The sequence below is a fragment of the Branchiostoma lanceolatum genome, chromosome 1 (assembly GCF_035083965.1).
Source record: "Branchiostoma lanceolatum isolate klBraLanc5 chromosome 1, klBraLanc5.hap2, whole genome shotgun sequence".
Classification (NCBI taxonomy): Eukaryota; Metazoa; Chordata; class Leptocardii; order Amphioxiformes; family Branchiostomatidae; genus Branchiostoma; species Branchiostoma lanceolatum.
The window spans coordinates 20,667,296-20,681,782 of NC_089722.1; the positions used below are offsets into that span (position 1 = coordinate 20,667,296).

A 14,487-nucleotide genomic window follows, 5' to 3' on the forward strand; every position below is an offset into this window, starting at 1 on the left:
GACTACCTTTGTGCTAAAAAGTAGGTTGGATTATGGAAAATTAAAACGAAATGCAAGAATTTATTATTTTCAGTCATGTGAAAGGTGGGGACAGTTGGTAATACAATAATCCTGGTGTTGCAACAGACATGGGCTAAGGTTGATACAAAAATAAGGATCATCATCTAGGTTAACCCCTTCCTTACAGAATGTCCTTATCTTGGTAAAATTTGATGTTTGACTGAGCCCACAGCATGTAGAGTGTTAAACTTCTGTGCCACCACAACAACATTCCCTTCGTGATTCATTCAGAATGGGGCAAGGCCTTCTTTCCTTACAGCTGTTACCTTAAAACACCTTGGGCACTGTAGTATTGATTTTTTAAATATTTTTCACGCACAGGCATCAGCCTTGAGTGAACCGGTAAGGAGTGGGAGGGAATCACAAAAAGACAAAATGAAAGCCCTGCTTGAGGAACCGCAGGATGAGTTTTCTGCCCATTGGCTTGAGCAAATTATGTTCCTTCAAGTCTTAACGTACTTTACCCCAAGTGCTCCATCCTCAAAGTGTGCCCAAGCAAGAAAGACTATTCAGCATAGCCAATAATAACATTGCGGAAGCAACCTTTAGAAAGGGGTTAAGTCGTCACAAGACTGCTTTTAAGTTTTTATCCGTCTTTGTGGATTACAACAGCAGCAGTACTTTACATTTTTTACCAGGATACAAGTGAATGTTTCCTTACCAATCTCTGTTGACAGTCCAGTTCCAATAACAACTCCAGTGCACTTTCCCGCAGCAATGTTGGTACCCTGTAGTGGTAAGGAGGGAAGAAATCATGTTTATACATGTACGTATTCAAAATAATCTTTACAGACTTTCTCATAGCTGGGACTCAAAACTGGTTTGTTTAAAATCCGGGGTTATCTTTGCCTGTAGCATCTATATTCAAGTTAAAAACTCTCAAAACATTCAAGGAAAAACAGATTGTAGAATCTGATGATAACCCATTGTCCATACCACATGGGTACATTATAATGGTCAGGTTTTTATCTTTACATGTACCTGCTGTTGTGAACATATACAGTGTACTTTATCTTTTTTGATAAGCAACACTAGAGCAACCAGAGCACTCCAGGGCACAAAATTCATTTTTATGAAAAGATGCACTGATCCACTAACCTAAAAATTCAGGTGAATGGAAAATTTTTTTGGGCCATAACATAAAGTAGAATGTCATCAATGTGAGAAGAGAGAAGAAAGAGCACCCACGAATATGCTGTATACTAGTGTACAATGTTTGCATTTACGTATGTAATCCTACACAAATACCTAGGTAAATGTACACCCAAAGTCAAACTTATGTGCACAGCTCCAATTTTGTATGCACAGAAGTGCATGTGCATCCAGCATTTTGAGCCCTGAAGCGGGGTATTTTCTCTGTAGTATGTATCACACAACAGGAAGTGATGTCATGTCCCTTCCTGTGGCAGTGACTTACTGAGAAGAGGAGGTTCTTCTTGTCCTGGTTGACAGCACGTGGGTCTGGGATGGGGTCTGTATGCTTGATCACACTCACACTCTCACCTGCACGAAGGAAACCACAATTTCTTTGTCAAGTCATACACAGAAAGTACTTTGGAACTGTAATTCTTGATTTCTTAATGGTACTTAATCATCGCTACTTTAACGGTCACTAGTCAACTGGACACTCTGGGAGTCAGCAGAGCCGACTGGAGAGCTCTGGCGGAAAACAGAACATCCTGGAGGGAGATGTCTGCAGCCGCCATGCATCTGCCCTGATGCTTGCGGTCAGTTACGAGGTACGAGTCAACTGCTAAAATTTCATAATTGCAAATATTTGCTCAAATGCTCTTTCCCCCAACCGCTACAATTACCAGCTGCAATGTCAAATGGATTTATAGTATACTACAGACTTATAGCACAACAAGATATAAATGTCTTATAACCTTATTGATAGAAATGTTGTGACCATTTGGGCTCACTGTTTTGTTTTTGCATGGGCTGTTTTTAACTGTCATGTTTAGCTCTTTAAAACTCATGCTTGCTCCAGTCCAGACGCCACATGTTTTCTCTAACCTCTAACGTACCTAACCTACGATGACATCATACCCTGTGGGACCATGTACAAAGTTCAGCCTTATTCACGGACGAGACGTCACATTCTGTACAATGAACCTACAAATTCTATCTTCTCTGTCGCGACCATTGGAATATTAGTACTTTGGTGAGTTAAACTGGTTCAAGATCACTTTCACTACACAACACCCATGTTAGTAAAAAAGAGGGTGTACAAAGTTGAAGTTCAGCCTTATTCATGGACAGACGTCACATTGTATACAATGAACCTACAAATACTGTATATAACGTCTATCTTCTCTGTCGCGACCAGTGGAATATTAGTACTTCGGTGAGTTTAACTGGTTCAAGATCACTTTACTACACAACACCCATGTTAGAAGGTGTACAAAGTTGAAGTTCAGCCTAATTGACGGACAGACGTCACATCGGGTACTAGTATTAAGTCTATCCTCTCTGTCACGACCAGTGGAATATTCAAGATCACTTTACTACACAACACCCATGTTAGTAAAAAAGGAGGGTGTACAAAGTTGAAGTTCAGCCCAATTGACGGCCAGACGTCACAGCTGTCACATCTGGGGGTTTTGTCATGCGGAGGTGAACAGTCCCCACTTGATTGCTTCTCAGTTCTGCATTACAGTTTTGATTGCCCTTTGCACCACCGGTCGAGGCCATTTATCGTTAAAAGCTTCACCTCCGTTGCGTTAATCTCAGAGTCACGTTTCCCGGCACAGGTGGCATTAAACGAGCGCCACTCCCGCAATCGATGAGGACAAAGGGACAATCTATCCCCAGATTAAATATGCAGCAAAATTGATTTCCGGTGAAATCCTCCCCCCAAGGTTTGACTTGCTAACAAGGTTGTATGTAAGCCATGGTTTTGGGTATCTTTTTCCACGCTACATTTACTGATCTTGTTGCTGCCGATAATTTGTCTACGTTAGTAAAGAAGATTTGCAGGAGAGGTAGTGGTTGCAGTAAAATGGATTTAGAATCGGGACTACTGGTTTAATTTTTGTGTGCTAAATTTGGAAGTTTCAGTCTTGCCAACCGGTAGTCAATATACTGGTAGATACACTGTAGGTTCTAAGAAAACATCTTTTTCAATGAATTCCTAACTATTTGCCACACCCTAGAATAGCTCAAATTCATCCCCAGGTAATGGTGAAGTACTGTAAAAGGAGATATGTTTGCAATGGTTTTATGTTCACAGTTTTTGCGTTGACCTCTTCACCGCAAAGTTAAAAACCACAATTTTTTTTCTGCCGCTCGCCCCTTGTTTCAAGGACGGACTTAAATCCACCGTGAAAACTTCATTTTCTCCCTACCACAAATAAAATCCCTGCAAACATTTCCCCTTTTACTGTATTATGCAGCGTTCACTCTTCAGTGCGGTTGTCAGGTTCATTACCTCTATTGAAAATACTGCATGAAGCAAGGACAAATCTTACTCCGTTAAGTACCTGATATTGAATGATAGCCTTGGTGCATGTTGTAATCATACACATAATTGTCTGATTCGACCGTAACCCGATATGAACTACACTTGAAATATTGATGCAAGAATTCGGCAACTTTCCACATAAATACATTTTAGTTCTATTCCGAAAAAAACAATAAGGAACTGAGCATCAACAGATGGCTAATGATACGCGACAATACTCCTGCACAAGTAAAAAGTTGGCATTATAAAACTACCCTAGAATAAGTCAAAATTTTAATGAAAGTACACTTGAACTCCATTGTCGTAAGCCGTCAAACTATTCCTTCACTTTTCTGCGTCAGTTTTTAAAGAAGTCCAGAGGGTGTCATCAATAAGATAAAGTGTAGGTCTATGTCTAGTCCATTCATCATCCACCCACCCTGCCACAAGATCCCAAACGAAAGCCTGGTTCCATACCACTACAAATAAAGCCCTCCCTCGCTAGGGTATCTGCATATCGTGACTGTTACATAATGATGAATTACACACATAGGCAAGCAGATACCAGGGGGCTGCCCCTCATTTTTCAGAAATCTTTCTATCATTAGATCACAGTACTGCTATATTTTACATCCTGTGGGAACTGGGCAGTACTATAAGATACAGTACACTTTAGAACTGTAAGATACAGTACACTAAGGGGAAAGTTAATCTGTAAAGGAAGAATCTCATACTACTAAGTTTGAAATTTGAAAATCTATTAGAAACATCTTGTTTTAAACTTTGAAGACAAAGCATTGTCTGTACTATAACTCAGATACAACAGTTATTTAGGGAACTTGTTTCAGAAAAATTGCTGAAGCAGAGAATAGATTTGAATAAGCTGGTTCACAGTCTGAAGTGCACATGTGCAGGGTGATGCCCCTGAGTTGAAGGCCCCTGAGACATGAACAAAACATGGCAGTGGTAGAAATACTTTTTTTCAGTGCTCTGCAAAATTGCAGAATGTCAAAACTTGTTCTGCAATTTGAAAATATTTTCTGCAAATACACAAGCCTCCATACTACAACCTTCTCAACCTAATAATGCCTATTTATATCATATCTAGCTTTTCAACATACATTGCTGTAATTTTCTATTCTCTCACTCTATCTTTAATTTTTATAAGCATAGTTTGAAACAGGAAAAACATACATGTGTGTGAAAAATTGAGAACCATTGAATTCCGATCCTGATTTTTTCATGTTTCATTCTGCAAAATTGCAGATTGTTTTATTTCTCTTCTGCAATCTTGAAAATCATTCTGCAAATTGCAGACTGCAGGTGGGTATTTCGAACACTGCATAGTATCATCCATGGTCTAGACAAAAGGTAGGGGCCTTCACCTATGACCTTGCACATGAGCACTTCTAACCGTGAACTGGCTTATGGTGCAGTATTGCCCTACCTGTCAGGATAGACTGGTCCACACGTAACGTGGTTGACTTGATCTGCAGGATACGGATGTCGGCGGGGACCTTGTCACCGACTGTGGGCAAAACATACAATATTGTTAATGTTAACATCACACATCTAAATCTGAACATGGTATAAGTTATATAACACGCCAGTTCTGTTGTTATAATATCGTAAGTAAATTGCTGTGTTCAATAATTATTGCAACATCACTTATCTATACTTTGTAAAAAAAGATTATAAGCTGTAGTTGTGACATCTGAATCTGTACTTGGTATACATGTAAGTTGTATTATACACCAGAACAGTTGGTACAATATCAGTACATTGCAATGTTCAATTGCAACATCACTGCATTGTAAAACAAGAGTTCCACGACCTCATATCTCCATGAAAAATTCTATTCATGCAAATGACTTCACATTTGCATAATATATGCTTCGGCATAAACACCTTTATCTAACTTACACATGTTGCAATATTGACAGTCCTATATTTTCCAATTAGATGAATTATGTTTTTTTGCATTAATTATGCAAATTAGGAATTCATTTGCATAATTGGTATCTGTTGATGCTCCACTTTCCAGAAACGACATATGTTACATGTATTTGAGTCTGATAATGGAAAATTCTGCAAATATAGATTTTCCTCATTAGCTATGCAAATTAGGTCACAATTAGTATAATTGGCACTTCATTATGTATATCTCTGTCTGAGCTACCTGCATACTAAGTATCATATTGACAGTCCTATAATTTTCCAATTAGATGAGATATGGTGTTTTGCATTAATTATGCAAATTAGGAATTTATTTGCATAATTGGTATCTGTCGATGATCCACTTTCCATAAACTACATACGTTACATGTATTTGAGTCTTATGATGGAAAACACTGCAAATATAGATTTTCCTCATTAGCTATGCAAATTAAGTCCTAATTAACATGATTTGCACTTCATTGTGTACATCTCTGTCTAAGCTACCTGTATGCTAAATATCATGGAAATCCGTCGTTCCTTTGTTCAGTTATTCTCCTTAGAAGATTTTCATGATAACGCCCCTGCAGTTCCAGAGCAAGCTGCTAGAAGGCACAAACCCACACCACGTCTTCATTACACCACAAGCTATCTGCCACCAAAAAATTAATACCATAGCACGTCCAGGTCAAGAGATACAAAAATGGAATTTCTGCTGCAGTACCAAGGTCACATACCAGGGGGCCAAAAATCGACCTTGAATTTCGGTTTCACAACACCTGCCCACATACCAAATATCATCGCAATCCATCAAGAGGTTCTTGAGTTATGCTGACTACAGTAGTCCGGAAACACAGACAAACAGACAAACAGACACACAGACACACCCAAAACAATATCTCCATTTTTCATGGAGATAAATATAAAACTGTAATTGTGATATTTTAATGTAAACATGGTTTAAGTTAAACAATATACACACCTGTTCTGTTGATACATCATGCAAGTATGTACAAAATATATACATAGCATAATGCTACTTTTTTGTACAATATTCCATTACATTGCTATGTTTGATCGCTGTGCTTTATAAATAATTGTACCATTCAAAAGTGCTGTCTTACTTCTTTATTTTCTTAAAAGAGTTTCTAAAACACCCATCATTGCAACTATCACATACAAACTCCTGTAGTCCCCAGTAGTTAGCACATTTCTTGCGGGCTTATAGCAAGCAAATCTGCCTGATTCCTTTTTGAGTGTTGTGGCGCTTTTGTGTAATGGGATCTTTTATCTCTTGCAGGGCTAGCCTGCCAATGACACGCCTGAAAGAGCTGGATAGGAAATTTATCTTTCAACCATCACTGTAGGCAAAGATATATCTACTTCCTTTAATAGTTGTCCTGGGGGAAAAGGCAGACATTACAATTGGGAAAGAATTTATGGTTCGACAATGCTTGAGGCGTATGAAATAAAAACAGGCGACGCATTGTCTAACTGCTGTCTGTCTGCTACTCTGCTTTTACGACAACACCCCAAATGTTGAACGGCAAAAATAATTTCTCTCACGGCATACACGTCGTCAGATTACCGTGCCCAAATAAGGTAACATAGTCCGCAACCTGAATTTTAGCATGGCACATAGTGTAATCAACCTCCATCTAGTTTAAACATAGACGTCACGAGACGATATTCTTACCTACAGAAGACCATCTCATGCACATCTTTCTGAATTTTAATATTTCATTTTTTTGCTTCAAATTTCTAAGAGATGTCCAAGTTTGGATGAAAGGTCTTGACAGGTCTTTTGACCAGATGAGGCATAATAGGGGTTGAAGAGAGGGCGGTGGGAGGGGGGTAATGTGGTAATGTAGAGGGGAGGTATGGCAGGTATGCACCCAACATCCCAGAAATACTGACGACTGACGTCAAAGCACTGTGATGGACACAGGCTGGGACAAAACATCTCCCTGCTGGCAGGACTCGGGACAGCGAGTGACAAGTATTTTCCTCACAAACCTTGCACAGACGTAAACTCTTTGGTAGCGTGACGTCAAATAATCGAAATTCAAACTCCACGAAGACACGAAAATCGCCATGTTTATGGGGTTGGGGTTTTGTTCGCGTTAAGAAATTTCGCGTTCGCGTGGAAAATTTTCGCGTGGAAAATTTGAAATGGAGAATTTATCTATAGGTTCAAAATATCAAGGTAATTTTATCATCAAAATTTTTCTCCCTTGGGAATAGACTTGAGTCCCTTGGGAATAGCACACACCAAACCACACCACACCCTGCCCACACCCATGCAGGGAAAAAGTTTGCCTGTAATTTTGATCATTTGCTCGTTAAAATACGCTAATTAGTTGATCAGAAGGGAATTGAAGGTTTACAAGTCTAAGGTTTCACACCCAAAAAATGTCAAAGGATTTTTGAAATTCAAAAAACACAAAAAAACAAGTTGATTCCCAAGGGGCTCAAGTCTACTCCCAAGGGAGAAAAATTTTGATGATAAAATTACTTTGATATTTTGAACCTATAAATAAATTCTCCATTTCAAATTTTCCACGCGAAAATTTTCCACGCGTACGCGAACATTCTTCACGCGAAAAAAACCCGTTCCCATGTTTATGTGTTTATGTACCTAGTAAAATGTTCTTCCTTTCCTTTATATATTGGTATAACTCATCTGTGATGCACTACATTATTACATTCCTGGCATTCAAAATATTCCAATAACTTTTACACTTTATAGATATACGTAAAGATTATGTCACAAAAAGTTGTTTTTTTCCAAGATGGAAATTTTAGGAATGGACGATCCGAATTCCAAATGAAAGCAGAAGTATGTTGAATATTTTTGGTGTAAGCCTAGTGGGAAGTAGAATTCTTGGTGATATGTATTTTTCTGTCAATAATGGTATTCTGTATCAATAATTTCCAACATGATATACTAGAGGTGTAATCCCCATTTTCCTGTGGGATGATAACGTTTACACATGGGCATTGAAGTTTGCTCCTAGTTAACACTGACATGTTCTCATTCGGCATGCAATGTGGAAATGAATAATGAATCAACAGACCCACAACTCAACAAGGAATAATTTCTGCAAGAAGAAGAGTAGTTTTTTTGAACACCGTTACAACTTAAGAATGGTTTCAAGCAATTTTGATGTATTCATCTAAACCTCCTCTTCCAATGCTGACGTCAAAACTCCCAGAACAATTTCCAGAACAAATCTGACCCGGCTTTTAGCCCCAACAATGGCAGAGCGCAGCAGCCCACAGGAGACCTTACATTTCCGACAAGGCTGTCCTAACTGCGATCAATATCCCATTAGGAGGAGCATGATATTTCTGGGGTACCGGCTTGGGGGGCGTTCTCTGAGTCCACAAAATTTTCACAGCTGAGGGAGTGAATAGGAAAGTCCCAGGGCACTCACGAAAACGCACAATGTTGCACTTTATACTAAATCCTTCGACAATGAAGGAAGCTGCTTTTCAAACAAGGCAGCTAAAAGAATCAACATGAAACCACTTTCTACCAAAGGCTTGCAAGAGCAGGCTACTATAATATGTATTTTATGAAGCAGATATCACAATGGCTGACTGTATTATTTCGTACCTGTCACGGTACTTGCAACATCCTGGGATTTCAACTTGTTTGTAAATGTTAAAAAATTCATGACACTCTTGGTTTGCTACCTTGGAATTACAATGATAGACAACTGAATGACAGACCAAAGTCTTTTTTCATAGCTTCTTTTCCATACTATTATGGGTCAAACCTACAGGCTGTAGGCAAGCGACCATCTGTCCAGATTTTTATTGGTCCCCTGAGTGGTCTTCTCGGGCTAGCCTTTTTCGTCTGATTTTAAAATTTCCTATTTCTTCAATGAATCTTCCTTATACAAGTACATGCAAACTGCATGTCCAACCTTATGAAAAGAATCTGTAAATTCTATTTCATTTTCATTTTTAGCCTGATCTATATTATGAACATGTTCAAAATCAAGATGTCTTTCATTGTTGAAGTATGCACCATCCAATTTTTTTTTTACAAATCATCAGACTTTCTTTACATTTGCTAGTAGCAGGCAAAATTGCCAATTACAACTACCTTAAGTTTGTAAATCATAGCCCTTTAACAGCGTGCATTGAAAGAAACCATCTGAAAGACGGTGCAGATGTGAAAGTAAGTGTCCCTCGGGGCGCTATTGAAGATTGTCTGCAAATTCTGGGAATATTGCCAACACGATAGTTCGTCTCAGAGTCTTAGACCAAAACTTGCCTTGAGGATAAAGACAAGAAAGGATGTTCTGTGATAATTAATCGAAAGTTACCTACGGAAGATAAGGATGAAAAAATATTGACTTCAAAAAAATTAAGCAGGCAAAAGAAAAGGTCAACAGGAAAAAAATGCAGACTCATTTAAGCAAAATATTCACAGAAATTGCTGATGTGACAAAAATTCAAAACATGTTCATAGAACATCCTTTGATCCATGTAAGTCTTCTAATTGCATTTTTCAAATCCAACCCCATTGTCACAGTAAACAAGTTGAGACTTTCAAACTCTGCGTGAAAACACAATTACAGCCGACTAAGTAATCATAATTTACGGGAATTGTGTAATTACATGAATGTCAGGGAGTTTCAAGATCAAAGACAAATTCACTGTCCTCTAGAACTTAATTTTCCAAACCAGAGGACACAACTGATCTACAAACTTGTTTCGTGGGGCCAAGTGTCTAATTCTATTCAGCAAAATTCGTACTTGCATCATTTCACTCTAACTACATACATGTGTTATTGTACCTACAGCATACATATGTACATTGTATATCCCAGACTCAACTCCTTTTGATACCCGGAGTCATACTCTCTAGAAATCAAACACGTTTCCGCAGCCTGACTAATGCCTTGCAACCATCTAAAGAGCAACGCTTTTCACATATAGAATGTTAGGCTGCAGACGTAAGCTCTAAAAGCTAGTGAAAATCTGCCTCTGGCTTCCGAGTAACCTTTAACAAGGCAAGGCGGAACATTTGTATTTCTGATTCTCCCATTTTCCACGCAACAAATAGCTCTTTCGGTACCCATGGTCATATTAAGGCTGTGTTGAGAAGATGGCGGTACGCGTCAAGTTTTATGATGTACCGTCGCGGTCAAAGGTGTTTTCCGTAATTGATAGATAGAGACATGTCCTGAAGTGGTGTAATCGGTCCCATAAATTGGGCTGCGCTCCCTACACTGATTGAAAGACCTTAACTCTGGCCTCACTTGCTACACAAAGGAGACTATCATCAGAGCGAAACAGCACCATTGGTCCGTAAATTTCACGTTAAGCTTGACCTTTCAATCTGTGAACTCAATATGTCAGAATGACTAATGAGAGCTAGCATTGTTATGGTAACACACCTTGAAAGGAATAAAGATAAATGAAAATATGTATGTATAAGGGCTGTCTCCAGGACCCATCCCTCCATCCCAGGACAGAAATTTCCTTGCTGGGATGGAAAAAAAATTTACCCCTTCCTTACAAATTATCTGCAAATAAAACTGATTAAAATGTATTTCTGTAAGATTAGAGTAAAAGATTTAACAAAAAAAGCAACAACATGGGCTCTCAAACAATGAATGGAACGGAAACAAATTTGACGCTGGAGACAGCCCTGTATATGTATATACAACATACATACAAGTATTTCTTCACATGTACCATTAGCTGCAATATAAGTATCAACTTCATTCAAATGATATGATCTTTCTGTCTTACTACGTCATGTAAGCCATTACCTCATCGCTAAGTGCTGTGATTGGCTAACGACGTGCAAGATGGAAGAATGAGGATATTTCCAATGGCCTATAGAAATTCCTTATGATGTACAACCTGAAAACTCACTCCGAAGTCCAACTGTCTGAATATGTACAAACAACTGTCACTGATATTATCTTTTTAATAAATTGCCTTCTTCCTAACCTACATGAAAGGTTGATACCACAACAGCAAGCTGAGCTTGATAGCATCTTTTGAAATCTCCATCACAAACTTCATGCAAAATTTCCATAATCTAAATCAATATATATTTATGTATTCCAGTTACACGACTAAGACTGGAACTGATTCATGAAAAAACATGTTGTCTGCCAATTGTGTTGGAGTTTGAAAAACACCTTACCAAGTTACCACATACTGGACTGAAAACATATCTTAACACCGGCTTGAATTTCAGACTACATCATGTACATATGTAGTGAGTGATCAGATTTCTTGTCAACAAGCCATCTTGCAAGATCCATTTTCCGACAGGAGTCGACAGTTTATCATACAGACAACGTAATATCTCATACATAAACACACTCCAGGATTTACTCAACAATCACGACGGCAAATCACAATTTCGGGAGATTTTATCATGGATGGCAACATGATGTTATTATATCTAATGGCCTCACGAGGTAACGTCGGTGTAAATTGAGGAACTCGAGATGGGGAAAATGCCCTGTGGGGCCACCTTGCCCCCAATACTTCAAGGTCAAACTAAACGGGTACTCCACGTTTCCTCACAGCCGTCCATAATCATTGGCCCGTGTGGATAACTAATGACAGTGCATCACACAGTGGGAAATTGAACATCTCCTATTCAAACCAACGCAATTGCAAAAGGCATCTGGCATATCAGTACGGATCAGCAAGTACACCATGAAATCTCCAGCGAGACAAAATCTCCACAGCAGAAGGTTAATCCAACCGACTGAGAGATACCTCCCGAGGTATTCTTACAGGATTTCGTCTCATAAAACTTGAAAGGAATCCATCTACAGCCCTCCATGTTCCTAAATCTGCTTTCAAGGCGGGGAATTGACTTTCACTTTTACTGTTAGAGGCAACACTAATCATACACTCGACCTTAACTTTACAATTGCACAGGGCTTCTCCAGGGTACTGAATATGTGGCTGTTATAAATTCAATGGGCCTTCATTTTTTCCTACTCATTGGTCTGACTGAAAGGCATAGAGCATTTCAGAATAACAATCACAATGATATATCCTTGAACAAGCAAATACTCTTATATTTGAGGTACCAAACACACAAAATAAAGATTCTTGCAAAAGTTCTGATTTTCAGCATCAGGATTTTGCCTGGCATATTCAAGCTGTTATGCTTGCATTCAAGAGAAAATATTCTAAATCATGTATCAGATGTTGTGGTCCGAGCTGTTTTCCTGAATATTTCCAACTAAAAAAAATTGAAACCATTTTTTTCCCATGGTCATCTATAATTATAGCTTCATACATACTTTCTACGTGTCCAAACAACTTCCCATGGCCTTGCAAAATTAAAGCCCAAAATTCTTGGTAGTCATACAAGCACTTAGTTTGATATTGACCTTGGACGCCCTTCCGTAAAAAGCGGATGTTTATGTTTCATAGCACAGGTGGTATTGTCGTGCCAATGTTTGCTCAAGGACAATTTAATGGCCAGGTGACATGGAACGTGTGGAATTCTGCCAATTTTATTACTCCAACCGAGGAATGCACATCAACATGCAACCTGCGTGTACACAATTGCAAGGGATCTAAAAAACAACGTTAACAGAAAAATTCATGAGAAACACTGGAGGATGGTAACGTAGGTAAGAAGTCTGGGCTATTTTGAGTAAAAAATGTAACTATTCACAAGAAAGCTACAGTTATGTTGTTGAAACATTGTAGATAACTCTAAAAGCGTTTGACAAAGTTATACACAATAGTTTAAAGGAGGGCAACATGTACAAAAAAAGTGCCATTTCAAATGCCGCACAACGTATTGATATCTACACGCCAAATCATGGTAAACATCTGGCATATCTTCTTTCTCAGGCGACCATATCAGGATCAGATCCGGTGACCTGTTTACAGTTAGCCTGTCTGCATTAGAGCAAGCTTCAAATTGGTTACTCTTTCATTTTAGTCGCCTTCCTGCCCCAAATTGACCTTCAAAGCTGGTGATTCCGAGGGTGACCAGAGGCCAAATGCGACATATTGCTCCGCAGGCAGTCCAATTCCCCACATCGGGACATGGTATGGTGAGATTGGCTCAGTCCATCAATGCCGCCGTTGACACTGACCAGGTTGTGAAAACCATTCCCTTGAAGTTCCCTGGATTACTTTTAGCACTCTTTACTGCGCCGTTTACAGATAACCACCTAAAAACTCTCTTAAAACACCTGCGGTTTCAGAGATAGGACCTTACACAACATTTCCATGTATCGATTAACACTACATTCTGCTGAAGTCATTACTTCGAGGGCATTATGAACTTTTCATCGTTTTCTCGAGACTAAGCTAGCATTAGTTCCGTATGTACTGCACCCTGAGCTATTCGTATTAAGAGGGACTTGACTCATTTTCTGGGTTTTTATATCTGATTTTCTGCCAGCTGAACAGATGTTAATAAGCAGTTCTGTATGCTGAAGGAAAGTTAATCAAATATTATATCAGATATTACCCCACGTTCCCCCGTAAATCAAGACTTGGTCTCAATTCTCTGCCATCAGGATTGTTGAACTACATGTAATACAGTATAAAGGTGCTACTCTTGTAGATCTAGTATTTCACAAACCCTTATCTTGTAACTACGTTTTTAAAAACTGCTCCCTACGCAGTCAAAATAAATCAACTTCACACGATAAGATCTCTTTGGGTGGCTTATCGAATGAAAGACTGAGGTAGCGAACTTGAGTTTCAGTCACTGTCAGAAAACAATGGCGCCCACGCTGATGAACAACATTCGCATTCCGTGCAACCCTTAGAGGTCAAACTATTTGATATCCCATCATACTGCATTAGTACGCTTGATACTGCAGCAGGTCTCGCCACAATCAGTTCGCAAGATGAGGAAAAATTGATTTCAATTTTCCCCGTGCTCTGTACAAAGCCTCCTGCCTGGGTGCCACAAATGGAGGAGTTTTGGTGCCAATGAGTGATGTAATAGCGATTAACGAGAGCACATGTTAGCGGAAGCCATTTGGGTTTGTATCTAACCCAGACATCTTCCTGAAACACACAGC

At 39.0% G+C, this 14,487-nt stretch overlaps 1 protein-coding gene across 3 annotated transcripts in view; it reads right to left on the reverse strand.

The window, feature by feature from the left end:
* Positions 1-14,487, reverse strand: part of LOC136440482 (sarcoplasmic/endoplasmic reticulum calcium ATPase 1-like) — a 49,348-nt gene that overhangs the window by 15,410 nt on the left and 19,451 nt on the right. For all 3 annotated transcript variants that reach the window (XM_066436547.1, XM_066436540.1, XM_066436533.1), the window contains exons 6-8: positions 4,950-5,030; positions 1,478-1,563; positions 722-788 (exon numbers count right to left, since the gene is read on the reverse strand). In XM_066436547.1, the coding sequence (XP_066292644.1) occupies positions 722-788; positions 1,478-1,563; positions 4,950-5,030 (234 nt within the window). The remainder of the gene's footprint in view (positions 1-721; positions 789-1,477; positions 1,564-4,949; positions 5,031-14,487) is intronic.